Source organism: Mytilus trossulus, chromosome 3 (assembly GCF_036588685.1).
Source record: "Mytilus trossulus isolate FHL-02 chromosome 3, PNRI_Mtr1.1.1.hap1, whole genome shotgun sequence".
In the NCBI taxonomy this organism is placed as follows: Eukaryota; Metazoa; Mollusca; class Bivalvia; order Mytilida; family Mytilidae; genus Mytilus; species Mytilus trossulus.
The window spans coordinates 35,967,564-35,989,856 of NC_086375.1; the positions used below are offsets into that span (position 1 = coordinate 35,967,564).

Sequence of the window (22,293 nt, forward strand, 5' to 3'; positions counted from 1 at the left end):
GCAGTTGCTATCAAATAGTCCGTAATAATATGTATGTTGGAACTTGTTTTTGTTGCCGCTCAGTGTTCCTGTTGATCCGTTGTTTTCTATTTTTGAATTTTCCATTTGTTTTTGGTTTGTTACCTGGATTTGTTTTCGCTTAATCGATACACGACTATTGAATAGGGTATACTACTGTTGCCTTTATTTATGAGTTTTAATGTCCTTTTTGTATCTTTTGCCTCATTTCTGCTGATATTAATTGCATCAACATTGTTTTATGCGATCAGCTGTGTGATACCCTATATTGCCTAACATCACTTTTTTGTTTTAAAACATTAAAAAACGAAACAATAAAAACAATTGTTTTATTCTTGCTTAAATTACTTGTTTGCAACAATTATAACATGTATATACAATAAAATATCAACAAATATTCGAAATTGGACGGTTAGACGATAGGGTTGATCTAACACTTCCAATATATACATACCGGTACAGACAGATTCACATTATATACATTTGATATTTACTTATCTGTGCTGCACGAGACATCAATAAATGATTGATTGATTGAAATACAATGTAAATCAATAAAAACAAATAACACATTTTGAGACAGCCATTAAAATATGAAAGAACAGCATGAACTGTGATAGAAATAACATCTTGACAACTGAAAGCGGTAAAGCAAATATGATTTTTGCACAGTAAAATTCAAAACCGCTAATTCGACTACTTGCTTGGCTAGAAAAAAACGTTGTGAACAACTATTATCTTTTTACTATAACAGTTTTTTTTTCCGAAAGAATCATGCGAATTGTTTTTGTTTTAATACTGTTTTATCTATCTTAAACTTGAAATATTTATAAAATTTGGAAAACCTTAACCTGAATTCATGGTTATCCGATAACAATGAACATATAAGTCACGTTTAAAACGTTTGATAAATCCGTAAATTTGAAACTAAGTTTTGAAATGCAAATTTAATAATAATAAAAAAAATCCAAATTATCACATCAATTGGAAGTCTTCACATATTCACACACAATCTTTTTGGAAGACAAATTTTAACTTAAGTTTTCAAACAGCTCGTTTATATATATATTTCGGATGAAAATATCATCTGAACCGTACGACACTGTGTCAGCGTATCATAAATTGTTGACACAGATATATATCTTGTCGTTGTAATAATATTATAAACTTTAACAACATGTGAACCCTACGGCAACGTAAATAACACACCCAAGATTAAGTATCGTTTTTTGCGACTTTTGTCGCAGGTGAGACAGAAACCTTGGATACCAAAGCAAACCACTCTCACTCACATTTTACAAGAATAAAATGTTATTTACTGCCTAAAATGCTACCTGAGTAAAACAATAATAAATAACAAAACAAATAAAAAATATATACACATCATTTAGCACTCAGTACTGTAAATAAGCTGTAAAGATATTCTATAGGGTCACCAATGAAAGAAGGATACGATTTTGGGCTACTTTGGCATCCACATTTTAAGTCATTCAAAATTTCGGTTGCAAAATTGAAAGATGAATATATATTTACTTTAATATATCTATATTTATGTTTATTGAGGTGTCTTTTTGCGGAGAATACAGCCATGAAATGATAGAAATGTTCTGTAAAGTGTCCCCGCTTGCACACAATCTTGATATTTGACTTTTGCATGTTGAGAAAACAAAATGTAGCACACTTTCGTTAAATATATAAACGAAGGAAGAGCATTTTCGATATGAAAAGTAATTTAAGTCTTTGATATCGATTTTTTGTTTTGCAAAAAACAAACAAAAAAACAACAAAAAAAAACATCCAGCAATTTTTCCTAATGATACATAATTAATGACGCCACAGTAAACTTGGGATTGTATTAAAGGAAGATTAACGATTTAACAAAAAAATATGTCTTTGAAGTACAAAATTATTTCTAATAACGGAATTAAATTTTGCATTTTTGGTGAATTTAACTATGTACCTATTTCTCTGGTTTTTATTTAGCTCTAAATGTGTAATTCATTAATATATAATCGACAGACTGCAATGAGGCGGCACACGCCCAACTAAAATTATATTATTACTCAAGTCGTTTTCATCAAAGAACAAAAACGTTAAAAACTATCAACCAATACAATCTGTTAAAAATATGATTATTTTAATATCATATTTGATACCTTGAATTATTCCAAAAATTCCATAAATTTATTTTTCAAACGGAAATATAGGAAGCCAATGAAATATTTAAATATAGAGATATGTTTGTTAAGCCTCTTTCTGTTTGCTATATGTTGGATAAATTAAAAAAATTGATCATTGATAACTTATCAAAGCTTTGGACGAACTCATAACATGCAAACTTTCCCTATCATCCTTCAAGGGTAGAAATTATGATATATTTCTTTCGCTTACTAGGTACAATGTTAACTGTTGAAATATAACATATTCATTGAAGCACATGTGTAAATATAATAAAACGATCACGGCGAGTACTGGCCAATCAAATTGTAAAAGTAAAACCTCTACTCCATTTTTGGAATACAATAATATGATGTAAATTGTAATACCTAATTTGTTGTCACCCGCCGAAAACATTTCAATATATGTTTAAATTCCAGTTCTATATGTTTTTCTCAATTAAATAAAGGACACTATATGCATCTAATTCATGCTTTGTCTAAGCTGCCAGGGGAAGGGAAAATATTACTTTAAAACAGATATAAGGACAAAACTTCCATATATATTACACGATAAAGTTCCTTTGTTAATACTTTAATGTCACAACTAAAAATATAACGTCACGACATGTTCACATGATTAAAATGCTTCAAATTCTAAATGTATTTCCAGGCGTTTTGGTTTCCAGTCTGTATTAGACGATGTTTATTATATACACACAATTAAGATATTTAGCTTTTTACTCAATATAAATTTCTCTAAGCATTATATTTACTAGTATATTTTGGACATTGGTGTAATATTATCTCAATTATAATATATAAATAAGTTTAGTGTTAAATACAATTCTTGTGATATAAGATACAATAGAGGTATTTGATATACATATAAAAGTTGGAATAATGTGCTTTTCATGCCCTATGAAAGAAATGTCACGATTTTCACATATATGAGAGTTTTTATGGTAGATATCTATTTGCATTAAATTGTGGACGGATTATAAATCCTAAGAAAAACCCTGAAAGGCACAGATTTATAAAGTAATACAAAATTCAGTTCGATAACAGACTATAATATGTATTTTGAGAAAGACTAAAAATAGTTGTCATTTAATGACACCAACTAAAACGGCCATGGACATGTTCAAAACTAAAGCAACAGAGTAAGGAAATCTTAAGTTTCCATTATAAATCACAGACTATAAATTACACGTTTGTCATGTCTTATTTGTCATTATATTTTTTCAATAACCTTTTCACAAATTGTTTGTGAAATCGAAAATTCACAACCATATATCACAATTTATCTGTCCATATATTGGCAGTTTTAGATTCTAATTCATAACCCGCACACCAAGCACATTATCAGCAATCAATGATTTTGGTCCTACATTCCTACACAAAACAAGATATTATGTCGTTGTTTCGTCATCACGTGCCCGAGTTAACCAATCATTTGACTGTTCTCCACAAATACTAACTGTTATGGTGTCACGTGTTAGTGACGGTATTGTTATTGCACGTGGCTGTCTGCCCGTTGAGCTTTTTACCATACCAGTATTTTTCACTGACTGTGAGTGTCTATTAGAAATGAGCGATAATCTATCGTCTGTTTTGGGTACACTGTTACTGCTGCTTTCTGATGTAGACAGAGGAACATCAATATTATCTAGATCTAAGTAGTTTCTGTCTACTGACAACAGCTGTTCTAGTTGGAGACGCAGTTCACAAAATAATGGTCTGTCCTTTGGATTTTCCAACCAACATTGTCTCATTATAGCATATCTGTAAGAAAAACAGGTAAATTAAATAACACTAGAGAATACAACTCAACCTTAATTTGGAGTTGTTTTTTTCCAAACAAGAGAGAAGTTATCAGATGATCAATCAACATGGGTTGAACATAAGGCACACAAATACACAAACAGACAAAACAGCACTTAAAAAAACTGCATTTAAAAAAAGATTGAGCAGTCGCGGCGATTCTGGTATATTCAGTAATTGAAATATGCCAAAGAAGTTATTCTAAATAAACAAATCTTTGCTTTAACTTCTTTGTGCCGCGAACAGAGAGAAGCATAGAATCCTCGTCGGCGATCGAACACACGACCTTACAAGAATATAGAATATAACTACGAGACAATATCGGATATCAGGTAAGTACGAACCGACTATCGATAACTTTTTAAAGAGAAAACTACTACACAAGTTGCAATGCATTTTATATAGGCACCAATCTTATGGTTAAGAAGATGGTTTGTTAACTTCAATTATTTTTTTGGTTTGTATTGAGTTTCTTTATTATCAACACATACCCAACAATTTCCAATAGTTTCAAATTCAATACAAAAACACAACATCAAAAAATTAATAAATAACAGAAACTATATATCTGTATTTAAGAAAATTGTCTCATAAAAATTCTGAAAATGTTTTTTTCTTTCTTTCTTTGTATGCATCAAAAGTTATCAAAATATTGTTTTACGTTTTAAACTGCAATCATTATAAATCACGAAGTCATGTTACGTAGAAGAAGTGGATAAGATAGATGAGCTAATTAGTCTATTAAAATATGACGCCTTTTTCATTGCTGTAATTCTATACGTAATAGTTAATTTAGATAAACTTTATTTTTGCAAGAGGTGTAGGATCATTTGTTGTTTTAGCTTATCAAATTTATTAAGATAAAGTTCTGATTTACTGAGGAAGATGCTATCTGCTTCAAAGTGGCTCTACTTACTCCGATGTACCGAATCTAATTGTACCGTATGTCTGCAAAATACTTGTGTTCTCGAATCTAATTGTACCGTATGTCTGCAGAATACTTGTTTTCTCAGTCATTTATTTTACTGAAAGCTTAATTTTATCTTATTCTAAAATCCACAGTTGGTACTTTGCAGCAAAAATGATTTGACACTACTTTATCTTTTGTGTAAACTTAAACCATGATAATATCAAAAATATCTATCTAAGATAATCTGTCAGAAATTTATCAAAACATCTACTTTATATACTGTGCATGCCATACAAACATTAGATGAGGTTTTTAGTTCGATGTTCTTCATTGGATCAACAAAGTCTGGTTTTATGCAAGATTAACTATCTGATGAAACGTATTAAGATAAGGAATAAATAAAGAAATATCTAAAACGAAAAAAATGTTTATCAATATTCTTTAATCACCTTTAAAAAGTGCTCGTTAAAGTTTCTCAACCAGAAAAAAATACATGTTTTTCAAGAGTCAGTTTCATGACTGCTGCGTTTTGACATAATATTTTGATATGAAAATCTTCTGTTTAAGATCAAAACGCGACGACATTAAACCTTGCTATGGATGTAACTCCTAAGACTAGAAACTTAGATCCTGCAGAGTTATGTTTTAAATTTCTACTTTAATTACAAAATGAACCACTGATTGCATTTCAAGCTACAAAGTCTTCAAAGAAAAGGAATTTGGATTGTAATCATACCACTGTTTTCACATAAACAAGACTTTTCTTTAAAAAAAAAAATATAAAGAGATTTCAGTAATAACATTCGTGTTAGTTTAACATCTTTTAAATATAGGAAAAAAAACGACCTTTAAAATAAAAAGGATTTATTTTTTTATTTAAATTAAACAAAAGGCAACATTACTTCATTTTAAAGAGTAGTAAATAGGCTTACAGTTCATCAGAGGAATTCCCAGGCTTCTCCATTCGATATCCATTTGCTAATACATAATAGAGGTCTGCCAAGGCTGTATGAGGGTACGGTGATCCTCCTACAAAACGGACGATAAATATAATGTACATCAATACCAGCCCAGAATGTAAACGGACAATAAATATGATGTGCATAATATCGTCCACAATTACAATTTTTCATATACAAATCAAATATTGCATAATAGACACTTAATATTCATTAAATTTTCCTATGTCTATGATCGCCTTAGCTTTTCCTTTCATACTCTGACACCTTGTTCTATATTCAATTGTCAAAGCATTTGACTATGTTTTTTATTTATAAAATGCAACCTGATAAAACCAAACACATTCGATGATAATAGTACATGTTTATAATTGGAGCTCAATTCAAAGCAACCATTACAGCTGTTTTAAGTGTTTCAGGTCCGTTTTGGTCATGTAGCTTTTCATGTGGTTTAGTATTAAACATCTTTGGTTTTAAAATGTTTGAATTTGAGCGTTCCTGGTGAAGATTAGTTCACAAAAGTCCTCAAAGCAGGCACACATTAATAAAGTGTTTTAATTGAATGTTTTTATCTTGATGGAAAGGAAGAATTTGGATACAGAGTCTTAGGAAGTAGATGTTTGTCAAGGGAAATAACTCTTATAAATTATTGGTACGTTTATTTAAACAGGCTTCATTAATATTTTCCAATCTTCTTAGTAACACTGTTACGTGTATTTCTGTATCAAACGAATGTTTTCAAAAGATTGATGAAAGTACGTATTAAAAACGCAATATTGATTTATAAAATCATCTGTCGTAACCCAGGTATATCCAGTAATAATTGATGCGAGAATTACAGCAGTTTTGACTTACCCATAGTAACTATTTCATACAACAGTATACCAAATGACCAAACATCACTCTGCGTTGTAAATACCCGATCACGTAGTGATTCGATAGCCATCCATTTTAATGGTAGTTTACCACTGGTAACTTTGTGATATTGGTTATCATTGAAAATGTCTCTAGAAAGTCCAAAATCACAAACTTTAACAACTTTATCATAATCAAGTAGTACATTCCTGGCTGCTAAATCTCGATGTACATATTTCTTATCTGCTAAATATTGCTGGAAGAAAAAATAAAATTTTGCTACAAAAGAATTAAATCAAAGGAAATATTTAAAAAAAAAAAAAGATATATAAAAGATGTTTACCATTAGGACATAGAGCGAATGGCATTTTGTAATGTATAATTATTTATTCTTCCAATAGTTCTCACTCTATTACTAAACCATATTGTCACTGTGCAATTTACATTTAACAATTTTTCACGCTCATTGTGTTTTTATGTTCGTCATTTCAACCAGCTGTTACAATTACAAATGTAAAACAAAATATGATGGATATAACATAAGTTTGCATCTAGTCCGTAACGAACCTACAGGGCAGTCTAAAATTACACCATACAGAACAAATAATTTCTTGTATAATTAATGGTAAAACTGAACAAAAACATATTTATATACCATTGCCATGGCAACTTGACGTGCAAATGACAGCATATCTGCTGGGGTTATTACACCATTATCAATATCACCATTCGGATCCATGATGGAATATGTAACCTCGGTAGGGTGTCCGACTCTTTTAGTAAAATCTCCCTCCATGCGACATTTCCTACAAAAATAACAATCAAATACAATATACATTTAATATTTATGATTGGGAGCTCCTAGCGAAAGTAAATCAAGAAAAGTGCTTTAAATGCACTAAACTTACATCACATAAAGTGTTTTATTTTCGTTATGTAAGCATGAGCGTGATTTTTAAATGCATCAATATGGGGGATGGCACATTAGTATACACAAAATATTTCCAAATGTTATTCGGTACAGTAAACAATAAAGAAATATGTAAAAGCAAATATAACAAACAGGTAAAAATTCTATAATATGATTGATGGGGATATACGCAGATTAGTGATTGCCATGTGACCAGAAAAAGATGGCAACTACCCAGGACACCAATGATTATCACAATAACATCCAACTGGGAACCAGTAATACAGATCGTTTCCTTTTCTTTTCAAACATAATTCTTATGATTGAACATGACAATGTTGATTTTATTGTTGTTCATAGTAATTATTTATGATCTATAACTCTTTTTTTTATGCCTGTTTGGTTATTTTTTTATGCAGTATAAATAAAATAGCATCAAAACAATAGTGACGGCTATAACAGAGAAGAGTATGTCAAAATTAAAGAAAAACGAGGGGAAGATATCAGGAGGACATAACAACGACGTAAACTGGCAACGCTAGGCGACAAAGACCAACAAAAACACGAAACACTACACAGATAACTAGACTGAACAACGATAACCCCACCAAAAAAACTAGGGGTATCTCACGTGCATTATCCGACAGGGCAAGCAGATCCTGCTATACTAGTTATGGTATTTCAATAGCCTAAGAGCAAAACAGGCTAACCATTCGCTATGGTATCATCAGTTCTATTACTTCTATATAAGAGTGTATCCATATAAACATGGGTTTCTTCTTGAGGAAATTACTGTACTAAGTCAATAATATGTCAATTGTTTTCCATTCGTTTGATGTAAATAAGCTTTTGATTTTGCCATATGGTAATGGACTTTCCGTTTAGAATTTTCCTTAGGGCTAGGGAATTTTGTTATTTCACTTTTTTCATTAATTAATCCTTTATAAAATTATTTTGTTTCACATATAACTTATAATGTTTTATGTTTTTCAAACAAATGGCTTTAAAGAAAAAAGGCCAGATCATCAAACAGCTTGCTTTTACAAGGCCAACAAGCCAAGAAGAACATCAAGGGTGCACGTGTCGGTGTAAACCACTTGCAATTTGCAATTTATCAAACAGATTGTTATCACCTAAAAATGAATCGTGTATGTTACATGTGCAGTCGGAATTTTATCATTCTGACACGAGTATACATATTTCAAAATGACTTTTATGCAAAGTTGTAAACGCCAATTTAGAAAACCGCAAATCAGTTACATATTTCAAACACAACTATGTATACACTGCATGATCGCGTATCATCATGTACTTTTTCAAATCTACAATTGCAAGTTTTTTGAGTGCACAGCTGGAACCGAAGCAAGAGTACACGGCAAAAAAAGTACACATTATTCATACATAACAACAACTTGGCAGCCGTGCATCGGAAATCTCTGAGATACGTGTCTTTCAAAAGTTCATAGAGACTGTCAAAAGAGATCTGACTCGTGTCAGCGAACAAATGTCATGAAAACGACTGAGAGTACTCGAAAGAAAAACATAGCGCATGGCATTAATTGTTTTCTTTTTATGATGTCTTCTGATTATATCTGCACTCAACATGCAACTTTAATTAAAACAATGAGCTCATCGACATTCCTTCGGGTAAGGGAAGGGTCAACATGGTTATAAAAAATAATTCAATTAGAAATAGATGTCCCAAATTTCTCATTTATGATTCAGAATCGCACAATCTATAGAAAAAGTTTATACAGGTGCCCGGAGTAAAATTACTTAACCTTCCCGTGAACTCCTATTATCAAAAGGACCAGTAGAATAAAAAGTTAACCTTTGCTTATTCTGGAGGTGATAATGAACTGTGAATTTTTACCATCGTATCAGTCATTCCTGCAGATATATCTATAGCGAATATAGCGAATTTTTGAAAAGTAAAGTAAAGCAGTGGGGTTTACAGTTGCTATCTATCTTGTATTTCATAAAATTTAAATTAATTGGCAAAAATGTTATATTAGAATATCGCACATATTATCTTTATGGGAATTATTTGTAAGTTAACCGAAAACACTTAAGTAATGAAGCAAATTTAATTGTTTTATCATTTTCTTATCCATAAGTTACAGGTTTATGACCATAATAATAGCTCGTATACTATTAAATTTGTCAGAGTTCTCAGATACTGTCAAACCATCCACTATTTCAAAATTTTCTTCTTTTTTCTATTAAAATTTTGAATTTTCTTATACATTTATTTAACAAAAAAATGTAATAATGATAGCAGATGCATGTTAAATCCCGTGTTTAACGTCATATTAAATCTCTGCATTCTTTCATGCAGCATTTTAATAGGAATATAAGAATTTAAAAAAATATTATTACCCAGCTTTTCTTTTAAAAATCATATAAACAAGACAGGGAAAATAAAATAGAATATGATTATAGATAAAGTCGACTGCTTCAATTACTTGCTGATGAGATGTTAGTCCTTGGATACCATATGCACAGTAACTTGTACTACAGTTACATCTATTTAATTCAAGTTTTATTTAGAATACTTTGTGCGAGTATTAAATCTAAAGTAGCCCCTAGTTTAAAGTTAACTGGATTATTCAGGTAAGAAAACATGTTTTATACTTCTGTCCAAGACATGATGCGTTTACTTTTAGGTAAAAGTTAGATTACTTTTTTTTTTATCTTAATCTTCAATATTAATTCAAAAAAACAATTGGTGCGTAAAAGATTCTAACGCATTGATATCGCGGTTTTAACCCACTGGAATTAAAATGAAACCACCACAAAAGACAAATATCGTACCATTTATACCTATTTCTAAAGTTTTTGTGTGTAAATTTCCAATATAATATATATTGACCATAGTATTGAAAGGTGACGGAGTATGACCCAGGTTGTTTTACGACTTCTCTCTTGTATCATTCTGAGACAAAACTAATTCCAACTTATGTCCCAAGTGTAATCCAACATAAAACGGTAAAAAAATACCCTAGATCTATTTATTATAAACAGCTGCTTCAGTTGCACATATCAAACTATGTTGTATAACGTAATCACGAAAATAAACCAAATATCTGCGTAGACATCAAGGGATCTAAAATCGTTTTATTTTAATCTATCGAACTGGATGACTTGCAAAAGAAGCTTCTTTACCGTCTGATTAAAATAAATCGTTAAAGAGCCCAATCACTGCTAACGTACTGGTTCTTTAAGATTTTCATTTCATGCAAGTTCGTAGCATGATGTCTCATTTAACTAATAGGTTATATACTTAACATGCAATCTTCATGTAAAGAATCTTGCTCAAAGTCATATAATAACTTAAATGTCTTTTACCACAGAAAACACAAGAGTATGGTTACTTTTAATATCAGCAACATGCAATAAGCCTATATTGTTTTGTCAAAATTTAGATACAGGTGCAAAATGGAAGGAACATTTCAAAGAACAAAAAAAAATATGTCTAAATGGAAAGGACATATCAAGGAACAATATATACACGTCGCCGAAAGTCAGACGACACAATAATCAAGTGAAAAAGATGAAGAAAAAAGATAGTCAACATTCCATTGAAAAGTATTTGAAACGAAGTACACATTCCTCGCATACCTATTCTTTCTTTAAGTTTGATGCTATTTTGATTAAACCCAATTTCAACAGCATGTAATAAGTCTATTTTTTTGTCAAGCTTTGGAGTTGGTACAAAAAGGAAAGAACACAACAAGGAACAATAAAACATATGTCGCCGAATGGCAAACGACACAATGACCATGCGAAAAAGATGAAATGACGAAAAAAAGTCAACATTCCACTGAAAACTAAAAACTGTTTGAAGGTCTTTGAAAACGAAGTACACATTCCTCGAATACCTATTCATTCTTGTAGTTTGATGATATTTTGATTAAATACAATATCTTGGCATCGCTTTGTAATAAAGTGCAAAATCCATAAAAATCTTACATAAAATATAATAGATTTGTAATGTAATGTCAAAGTAAAATTAAAGCTGAACGAATTTCAGATGGATTCTCGTAGATATTAATTCTTTGATCATTTTCATGAAATGGGTCACGAACAGACGAAGTAAAACTGAATTCAATAGGAATACGTACATTAAAAACCAGTCCCTTAAAGTCTAGGAAAAGACTAAAATCAGGGGAAAATAACAAATTTAAGATGGATTCTCATAGATATTAATCCTTTGATCATTTTCATAAAATGGGTCACTAACAGAAGATTAAAAACTGGATTCTGGAGAATATTCACATGGAAACCGTGCTACGGAGCTTAAAATCTGGGTAACAATCACAACGGTATGCAAGAAACAACTGAGAACCTTAGCAAAATCTAGATAAGTTTAGAGAGCTAGATACATTCTTTGATTGGCATTTGAAAACATTAAATGGAGAATGGAAACAGTTAATGCGTCAAAGAGAAAACAACCCAGCCCAAAAGCAGAAAACAGTCAATTGACACAAATGGGTCTTCAAAACAGCGATTTTGTTTTCTATTGGTGCTACTAAAAGCAAACATTGATTAATCATGACAAGTTGTATTGGGGGTTCATTGTTATTTCCAGCGATAATAGTTGTTTTGTGGATTTAACCGCAACTACAAGATTTAGTAATTCAAATGAAGAGATAAATACTGATAAGTTAACTTTGATCGAGCTAAGAAAATTACTAAGATATACATATACAACACACTCACACACATACACAAAAATCCAGAAAGACAATGAAAAGGAATATGTTAGAAAAAAAATCCATGGTCAGCATAAAATAAAGTAGAAGAGAAAAAAATCTAGCCTAAAATCAGAGGAAACAGATGGCTTGTTTCGGCGTAGAGGGATTGATTCTGTTCTATACATTACATTGTACAATATTTTTGCATCAAATGCATACAATTATTCCATCTCATTTTTGTTTAAATTTTGGCATTTTCAAGTTTCTATCATACTTACAATATATATGTTTTACTTACTTCAAAAACATTTGCAGGTTTCCAAAAGGAATGTACTCCATAGCAAGAGCAATGGGTTCAGAAAGGGTACATGCTCCTAGCATCGATACTATATTTGGATGAGCACCTATACGTTTCATTAAGTTGATTTCTGCCAATAGATCTTCTTTATAAGATAAAGGTGCACTATCTATAAAAATAAAAGAAAAAATATGTACTGGAAAATTGCCACTGGAATTGAAATGCAGGAAACAGGTGAATACAAATAACTGACGGGACAATTAATTTCAAAATTAAAGATACGAATTAGTTTTATTATCTCATCTTTGAAACGAAATTGGACATTACATTAAAAGTTATTCGCGTACTATTTTACGTGTTACTATATATACGTAAGCAAGTCGGCTTAAAAAGTAGTTTTGATAAACGTCTCCAAAAGTTTTTCATTATGTAATAGTTTACACCGAAGTAAAGGAGCATAAGTCTTTACAATGATGTAGAAATATGATGTATTAAACCAGCAAAGGGGAGGCGATTACTTATCATCTGGGGGACATTAGTTCTCAATTATAGCAAGTGTATTGATAGAGAAAAAAGTAACACTTTAAAAAACTCTAATTATTCTCTTCAAAGCTATCAATTTTTACGTAAAACATGAATATAATCAACACACTTTTATAGTTTGTTGGCTTTCTTGACAAATAATTGTAAAAATGTGTTTCACGTCCAAAAGAATATCCTGAGCTTAACACAAAAGCTGTTCGTGAAAGTGAAATGAATAATTTAAATGGGAGGTACTAAGCATAAAAAATCTCCAAGGATCATAGTATATGACCCTGACGTAAAAGAAAACTAAATGAAAACATTCAACAAGTTAAGAAACTAACAGCTTTATATAAAAATGTAAGAGCATGATTTATAAATAAAACGCACCTCGAACCAGTTTAATGGCTACTCTCTTGTTGTCGTAGTAACCAGTCACTACTTTGCCAAACGCTCCTTGGCCAATAGGGGTACAGAACTTTAGACGACAAGGGTCCAGTTCCCATTCATCACTCATTACCAATAATTGATTGGAATAATCAACTTTACCTGTAAAAAATACATTGTCTCTTTCTAAATTCATGTATATAAATTGTTTAGAAGTATCAAAAACATTCATCAAGAGAACTTAAGTTTCTTTTTTGTGGGGTCTTCCGAACGTTGTTTTTGCTTCACAGCCTATTGGGTCCACAAGATAGCGGGAGAAGGCTTATGTCCTTTTCTGTAACTAATTCACATCCGATCAATTATTCAACGATTGCAGTTGTTATTCCTCTTGAAATTTTTTTATAGATTGGACAACGAAAACATCCAAACACTATAATGTAAGTACTGAGTGAAATAGCCAATATAATTGCATATTCATTATGCCCTACCCTCGATGATAGAGGTTTTATATTTTTCCGGTTTTTGCATTCGTCCGAAAGTCCGTCCGTTTGTCCGTCTTGTTTATGGTTAAACTTATTTGTGTAATGTAGTTTACCCTGACTTTGGGGTCAAATCAACTTGAAATTTTCACCCATGTTCATATTGAGTGAAATTTTTATAATTGACACATATTTAATGGTTTACTGAACGTGGAAAAAGTAGGGCACGGTGTTCTTTTATGGACACATTTTATTGGTTCAAGTTCCATTTCTTTAAATTAATCAGTCTGTTTTCTATATATGCATTAATCTCCAAACGATTGTTCTAATTCTCAGTCATATATATAAGAAATAAATATACTTAAACTAAATGTCAACAGTACTATTGACAAATTTAGTGTTTTAATTTCTTCTAAGTTGTATTAAACAAGACATAGTTTTGCTATCAAATGTCAAGCAATGTCTTACGGCAAGTTATTTTATTTAAAAAAAATGTATTGGTCGCTGCAAGGGGTTGATTCATCATTACTTAAATGGAATATTTAATAATTCCATCGATAATAAATGTGACATATGATTTTAAATAGGACATTGATACTAAATTAAAATCATTTAAAGAATATGTATAAAAAGAGAAGATGTGGTATGATTGCAAATGAGACATCTCTCCACGAGAGACCAAATGACACAGAAATTAACAACTATAGTTCACTGGCCTATCAAAGAATATAAATATATGTTTTTATAAGATTTTTATGTCATAGAATGTGGTGTAAAAATAATAATTAACGAAACCAAAGACGGACACAAATTCGACTTCCGGTATACTTACATCCGACGTTAGACTTGTAACTGTTGCTCTTGGCAACTGCTGGTTTGGTAATGATGATATCTTTGAATGTATGTCTCTTCTTATAAATGAAGAGAATAATTAATCCAAGGAGAATGACACTAGCGACACAAGTAATTCCAACAATTATTTTATCAATATTCTTCCAGTCCGCATCTGTAACTAAAATGTAAAATATAAAAATACAATGGGCACCATTAAAATATATATTAAAAGGAAGATGTGGTATGATTGTCAATGGGAAAACTCTCCACAACAGACCAAATGACACATACATTAAATAGCTATAGGCCACTGTACGGCCTTCAACAATGAGCCAAGTCCCTATCGCGTAGTCAGCTATAAAAGGCATTAAGTATTGTAGCACCTTAAAATAATTGAAATAAAAATAAAAAAAGTTTCTTTAGTTTTACCCTTGTGGAGAGACTAACCATGTAATATTTATTGGTTTATTTGTTATATGAGTTATTATGTAGATATAGAATAATAATGGATATAAAAAGGATTTGAAAAGAGGATATAATTGAGGATGGTCATCGAAAATTCAAACTTAATAAATACGGTTAATAATATTCCTGGAACATTTGATATGAATTTATTTGGATACAAGCTTTGGGACCAAAACAAGAAAACGTCTTCGATACACTGAAGTATAGCTTAAGACATTTTGATATTTTGACTATATACTCTATTTGCAATTAAATTTTGCTTGCTGGTTAAGCTTACCTTTTCTCGATTTGACGCTTTCAGCTTTAATAGCACACATTGTAGTGTTTAGACGCCTGATATCACTTTGGATTGCATCACGTCTTCCATTACGTTGGTATATTGCTACACCCTAGGTTAATAAAATTAATACAATAGAAAAAAATATAGAAACAATTCTTTTTTTATAAAATACGGCAAAATTAGTATATTTGTATACCATATAGATAGTTACACAAATATTAAGAAATAAAATAACCCTTTGTATTCTCATTGTACCAATTTTTGCTTAAATTATAACTTTAACCAACTTTTCATTGATTTATCCGTAAAAATTATGAAATTATAGCCCAATACTACAACAAGTCTACTGTAGTCTACTGTATTCAAAAACATCCGATTACAATAATTAAGATTTTTTTTAGTATTTACAATTTCAGGGAAAATATGTATTTAATGATGTATAACAAATATCTGACGACGGAAACATTTTAATCAAGAACATGATTATAAATATACCGTTGGGTTTGTATATAAATTTTGTATATGAATTGGTAATAAAATAATGAAAAAAACCGTTTTAGTCTATTGCCATCTAACGTATTATATTATGATATTTTACCTCTATTCGATATTCAGTATTTTCATCCAAATCAAACCATTCTTCAGTTTTATTTGTTTTCCTAACTATAGCTGGAATGTCGGAGACGTCGTTGATGATGCAGCTTATTGTGTAAGACGAGACAGCAGAATGATTGAATGGGACGTTCCATGCTAACAATACAGAAACTGTCCCAGTGTGCTTGTTACACTTCCAGTTCCGTAGTACAATTCCCCATTCCATTATATCAATTGGTTCTGGAAATATAATGATAAATATGCGTTGAAAAGAGTTTATGAAACTTGAAACAAAAATTAATATTCTAAATTTGAATTTACGAATTAAGACCAATGCAATCTAGTGGCTCTTTCACAAAAATTCGTAAGTAGTATAAAATGAGATTATTTTAAATCGAGGATTTTTGTGAAAATAGTCGATGAAAGATTAAGGTACACACATTCGTACCCGTGACTTGCCGTTGGAAACAATCTGATTTAAATTCAGATCTATAACAACTCTTGTGCTTCAATATATAACTCACATGTGAGTAACGAAATTAGTGGTTTACATTTCGAATAAGATTGATTTGGAAAAATACTGATTTATTTAAGTGTGAGCAATATTCTCATATAAAACTCGATATTTATGTATTATAAAAAAAAAAATCGACTCTCCCTTGACATCATTTGCGAGTATGGCCTTATCTTATGGCGAGTATCTTGCACGTTATAAAGACACCTTGTAGATTTCGAAAAAGAGCAGGCTAATGCCGCTACAAGACAGCCCTAGCATCTACAAAGTGGAAAGGGATTTATATAAGTTGCAAAACCTGTTTCCTAATCCACTATAAGTAAATATGTTTAAATTAAAATAATCAAGGAATGGGATTAAGGAAGGAAACTATTCCACGAGTCTTTTTGTTTTTCCTTGTACAAACACCAAAGCATAGATAGACCAACAAGAAATTAAAATAGTACAGCAAAATGTCAAACAATATATGGCTGAACATTTGAATTTTTCAATAGAATTAAACTAGAGGCAAACGTGCTTCTGATGTTGTGGTGTCTGCTATAACTAAATATGTTTAGTCAATAGTTAGTTAGATGAATTTTGGCACGTAATTTTATAAGTATTCAAACATTTTTTCATAAAACTTTCAAAGAAATAAAGGTACTAATCTTGCAGAAAAAAGTTTCATCATAATTCATGATGTTTGGAGGCAGGATGGAATTCGGCCAATGAAATTAACATGCGATACTGAATAATCAATTAAACACCGAATACCGATATTGTGATACGTCAGTGTAATGAATTAGATCAAAGACAAGCTTTTATTAAAATATTCTTCATAATATCTAATTATTAAAAAAATGCGTACACAAAGTAGCAATCATCTACTCTTCATGTAGGCAGTTTGGTGGTAATTAGTATATTTTGTCTTCACGAAGTTTGATTAGGTAATAACAACAAGATTGTCGTCTCTCCACCGTAATTGTTACGCATTTGTAATGATATTGTTTAATTGGCGCGGTTCCATCACATTCTCAATAAAATACACTGCTATACAGTAAAGATAGCAGATCAAACTGATAGAATCGTTTGTGACGAGCTCCTAAAGCACCAAGACGCTAAAAGTACTTGTTTCATCCTATTCTCAATAAAATACATTGCTGCTATAGACTTAAGATATCAATCAGATCAAACTAATCTAGACAAGTTTGTGACGACAACAAAAACAACACAATAATAAGAATAACATGGGGTTCCAAATAATAAAAAGGCTAAAAAAGCAAGTTTGATTTTTAAAAATAAAGGTAATTTAACCTCTTGTTGCAAATATTTCATGCCTATTCGAATTATTCCGGATGTTTTTACATGGTCGGTGCTCATACGCAAAATTATGTTATTTACTTCTTCCAAATAACAGCAAGTTAAGCATTGAAACATTGAAACAATGTCGATTAAAACAAGAGACCCACTTCGTTCTAGTCAATTCTTATCAGATATACCGATATCACGTTTATAGAAACATACGAGGAATGGATGCTTTCAAAACAACATCTTGTGTATACTAATCGGACCAAAACAGAGAAATACAAAACTACACCATAACGAATTTAATCTTACACACCATTAATTCCTTTTAAAACCACATACAAAAAGATAAAAAAAAAAAAAAAAAGTTAACCTAAACACGACACACACACATAAATAGGTGGCGCTAGAATTAGTTAAAATATTAAAAAACAACACATTTTACAGTTTTGAGTTAACGACAAATTTCTTTCAAACACTGGATATTAGTTAGAACAACTATCATGGAGTCGAATGATAACAATGTTTCGAAAAAGCTAAACTTTTGTATATTCGATAAAATTTGCACGAAAAATAAAATGCTAGACAGACAGAACAAAAAAGAATATTTATTATCAGTAAGATGGAAAAATTCTAGACAGAATAAAAAAGAACATTTTCTATCAGTTGCAATAAGACGGAGAAATGCTAGACAGAACATAAAAGGTTATTGTCTATTAGTAAGATGTAGAAATGCCAGAAAGAAAAAAAAACTTTTTCTATCAGTAAGATGGAGAAATGCTAAACAGAACAAAAAAGAACGTTTTAATAAGTAAGATGGAGAGAAAAAATCTCACCGATAATTCTCTATGCCCATGATATAAATAGATAGATGTAAACTACTAGAAAAAGACAACAGACTACATTCGAAGGATAACAGGTAGATTCCCTTCGTTCGTATGGGAAAACAGCGATACGAGATAACATTCTGATCATGTAAGTTTAAAGGTTAGATGTAAAATATGAGAAAGAGAACACATCCTACATTCGAGGAATAACAGGGAGATGTTTAAAAGATTCACAGAATAATGCAAAATAGTGGCGAGAAATAGAATCCTTCACGTCCATGTAAGATAACACCAGTATAAGCAGCAGGTTTAGAGCAACATGGAAGAAATTATGTCAATTACCACATGGTAAAAGTATAAATTATTGAATGCCCAAAAAGGCGCAAGTCAGGGCCGACCGTGCAAGGGCTGTATAGCCAGTCAAGGTCGTTAAAAACTTCCATTTGTTGAAGAACTGGTCTACATGAACGAAAAAGTTAAAATATTAAGCTAGTGGAATTAAAAGTACAAACCAGATGACATTGTATGCATTGTTCAAAGAAAAAGGATGAAAAGCTTCGTTTTTATATTTATCGTATTCATGCACGATTCAAAGGCTTGGCAGACATGTTTTTTGTTTCTTCCTTCATTTGTACTAATTTATATATCCTGTAGCAGGTGCTTGTCGTCTGTAAAAACGTGGAAAATTATCACTCTTTAAGTTAATATCATTGTCATTAGATTAACAAGTTAGATCCTGTTTTCATCAAATAAAAACATCAAAGAAGTTAAAGGGTTAATCCCCGATAATCATCTTAAAGATTATTCATCAACTCTTAAAAAGATACAACCTCTTCTATTAATGTTCAGTTTCAGATCGTTGCTCTTTTGGCAACCTGGTGGTAACGTGCATTTATCACAATCCAAACTACATTAAAATATAAATCGTTATCGTAGTCACGATGCAATCGAGAGATCGTTATTGTAATGATTTATCATGTGATATTATCATATGGCTTTGACCTTTTTATGATGCATAAATCTTAAGAACAGAGGTCACGTAAAACAATGTACATGCAATTGGGTGGTCTTTTGGATTTTTATAAAATACATGTATGCTTATATTTTTCCCTATTTACATGTATCTGAATACAGAGAACACTAATTTTCAAGAGATTTCATCAATAATAAAAATTATGAAAAAAGATATTAAAAAAAATGCATTCACATAAAACGATCCATAAATAAAGGCAACCGTAGTATACCGCTGCTCAAAACTCATAAATTCATGGACAAAAAACTAAATCGGGGTAACAAACTAAAACCGAGGAAAACGCATAAAAGAGATATTTCTTGTGCTTTTCATATTTCATTACTTTGAACTTTGGCTGAACATTGTTTGATACTACTATAGTAGATGAACCAATAAATCATTGAATTATATAGAACTGATATGAGGTGATGGTTTCTTATTTTACTGTATAAAATATAATTTGAGTGATAAGACAAAAACTGATTTTGTAGCGTGATGTTTTGACGACATAGCTTTTTTCCTTGTAATTTTTTCTCTCTTTACATATCAGAAGAGACTGGTATTGAATGGTAAAATAAAAATTGTGACCTAAAATTTCAAATCATTAAAACGGGAATAACGTATAAACATCAATGTTGTAATTAAAAAAAACATCTCGTCACTAAACAGGTATGGAACAAATTGCAAATCAAATCGCACCTTTTACGTGCATTCTATACAACTATGAATCATTTGCACACATGTAAGTCGATTAATTCAAGATGCAGTTCTAAACATATACAACATTTCATTAAAATTCTTAATACCGCAAGCCTAAAGTTTGTTAAATAGCTGTTTTTATTGGAAATAATATTGTAATATGATTTATGATTTATCGTACAAAACTATTAAATCGATCATTAACACATTTTAACACCGAAGGCTTAGAGATTTTTCACGCAGAATCTCAGACAATTCTCGTTCTTTATCATACATTTTTAATGATATGATCTAAATTAAGGAGTTCGATGTTGCATGTAAAACATCAAAAAGTGTTAAGTAGGTAATCGTTTAAATCTATCACTAAGAATAAACAATATTGATCTATTGGACCAGTGCATCTATACTGACTGACTGGTTATTCGTTGTTTCCCACAAGAAGAAAACTAAGTAACCTGTTTGAAAATGGATGATCAATGGTTCTTTAGTTGTCACTAGGGACTACTATATGCTAGCAAGATACTGGGCTGTCTAAGTACAATAAGTTTTACAAATAGGACAGCTTTTCAAAATAGACAATAAAATGGCAACCAATGTATCATCTTATGATACTTTGGGCAGTTTGTGCATGCATATCTAAGGACGTTAGACGCTTATAATTGGTCAAATGCATGATCTTTTAGACAGTATAAAAGGGGGCGGGTGGGCCACCACACTAGACAAAGTTTGAAGAGGAACGTGTGAAATGTCTGGATTCAGCACAAATAAAGGACGACAAGAAGTGCCAGGGATCAAGACCTCTTAATCTGCCTTCTTTGATGTTTTTCTCTCTTAAATTGTTTCAAATTTGTTAATACTGGGAACTATTATTTGTATTGCTTACAATAGGACAATACGATGTGGGGTTTTCTCATTATCAAAGACCGTTGAGTTACTTAAATTGTTCACACCATTGTCCTTTGGTATATGTAAAGTTTGCTCATTCAATCATACCAAATCTTCATATTTTCATATAAATTATTGTATCATGCAAGACTGGTCGAAAAAAAGACATAAAACATACGCTTACCATGTTCATAATCCTCTTCTGTTTCACTTTCATTATTATTGGATGCTATTACACTTGGACATACTGTGTAAGTTTTGGTGTCAACATTTGGACATTCTACAGTACGGAACTCCACATTTCCATACCAATCGTCATTCATCTGAACTTCTAGGTGATAGTAGGAATTATACAGCAATTTGTCCAGCTTATAATGGGGCTGTAAAACAATAGTAATCATTTGCAATTTTTTATTCATAATTTGCATTTGCCTAGTATGTTGCGCTTTATCATTTCCAAAGTAACGACAGCTGAAGGACGCCTCTGGGTGCGGGAATTTCTCGTAACATTGAAGACCTGTTGGTGACCTTCTGCTGTTGTTTTTTCTATGGCCGGATTGTTGTGTCTTTGATACATTCCCCATTTCCATTCTCAATTTTACAAGCAGTATATGGCAATTAAAACTCTAGTACCGAAAGATGTAGCCGCAGTGGTAGTACCAGCACTCTTAGGATAACGAAATCAATGAACCAGAAACGTCTAAGGTCAACCTGATTTGCAACAAAAGTTTAGATATCTTTTTAATTTAAAATTTACTAATGCGTTTTAGTTTTCCTTTGATTTCTTTCGCCTCTCTTTTAAAATTATCGAACTTTAAATAGTTATCTTAAAGAACACCCCTTCAGAGATTATCAGGTTTATAATTTGTTAAGCATCACTGCAT

The 22,293-nt window shown here is 31.1% G+C and overlaps 1 protein-coding gene across 3 annotated transcripts in view; it reads right to left on the reverse strand.

Moving 5' to 3' along the window:
• Positions 1-333: 333 nt before the first annotated feature.
• The window catches only part of LOC134711356 (angiopoietin-1 receptor-like), a 34,482-nt gene continuing 12,522 nt past the window's right edge, over positions 334-22,293 (reverse strand). For all 3 annotated transcript variants that reach the window (XM_063571910.1, XM_063571909.1, XM_063571908.1), the window contains 10 exons: positions 21,594-21,789; positions 16,193-16,428; positions 15,592-15,703; positions 14,848-15,027; positions 13,540-13,698; positions 12,628-12,796; positions 7,378-7,528; positions 6,723-6,978; positions 5,841-5,937; positions 334-3,959 (listed from right to left, as the gene is read on the reverse strand). In XM_063571910.1, the coding sequence (XP_063427980.1) occupies positions 3,587-3,959; positions 5,841-5,937; positions 6,723-6,978; positions 7,378-7,528; positions 12,628-12,796; positions 13,540-13,698; positions 14,848-15,027; positions 15,592-15,703; positions 16,193-16,428; positions 21,594-21,789 (1,929 nt within the window). In that variant the 3' untranslated portion in view covers positions 334-3,586. The remainder of the gene's footprint in view (positions 3,960-5,840; positions 5,938-6,722; positions 6,979-7,377; positions 7,529-12,627; positions 12,797-13,539; positions 13,699-14,847; positions 15,028-15,591; positions 15,704-16,192; positions 16,429-21,593; positions 21,790-22,293) is intronic.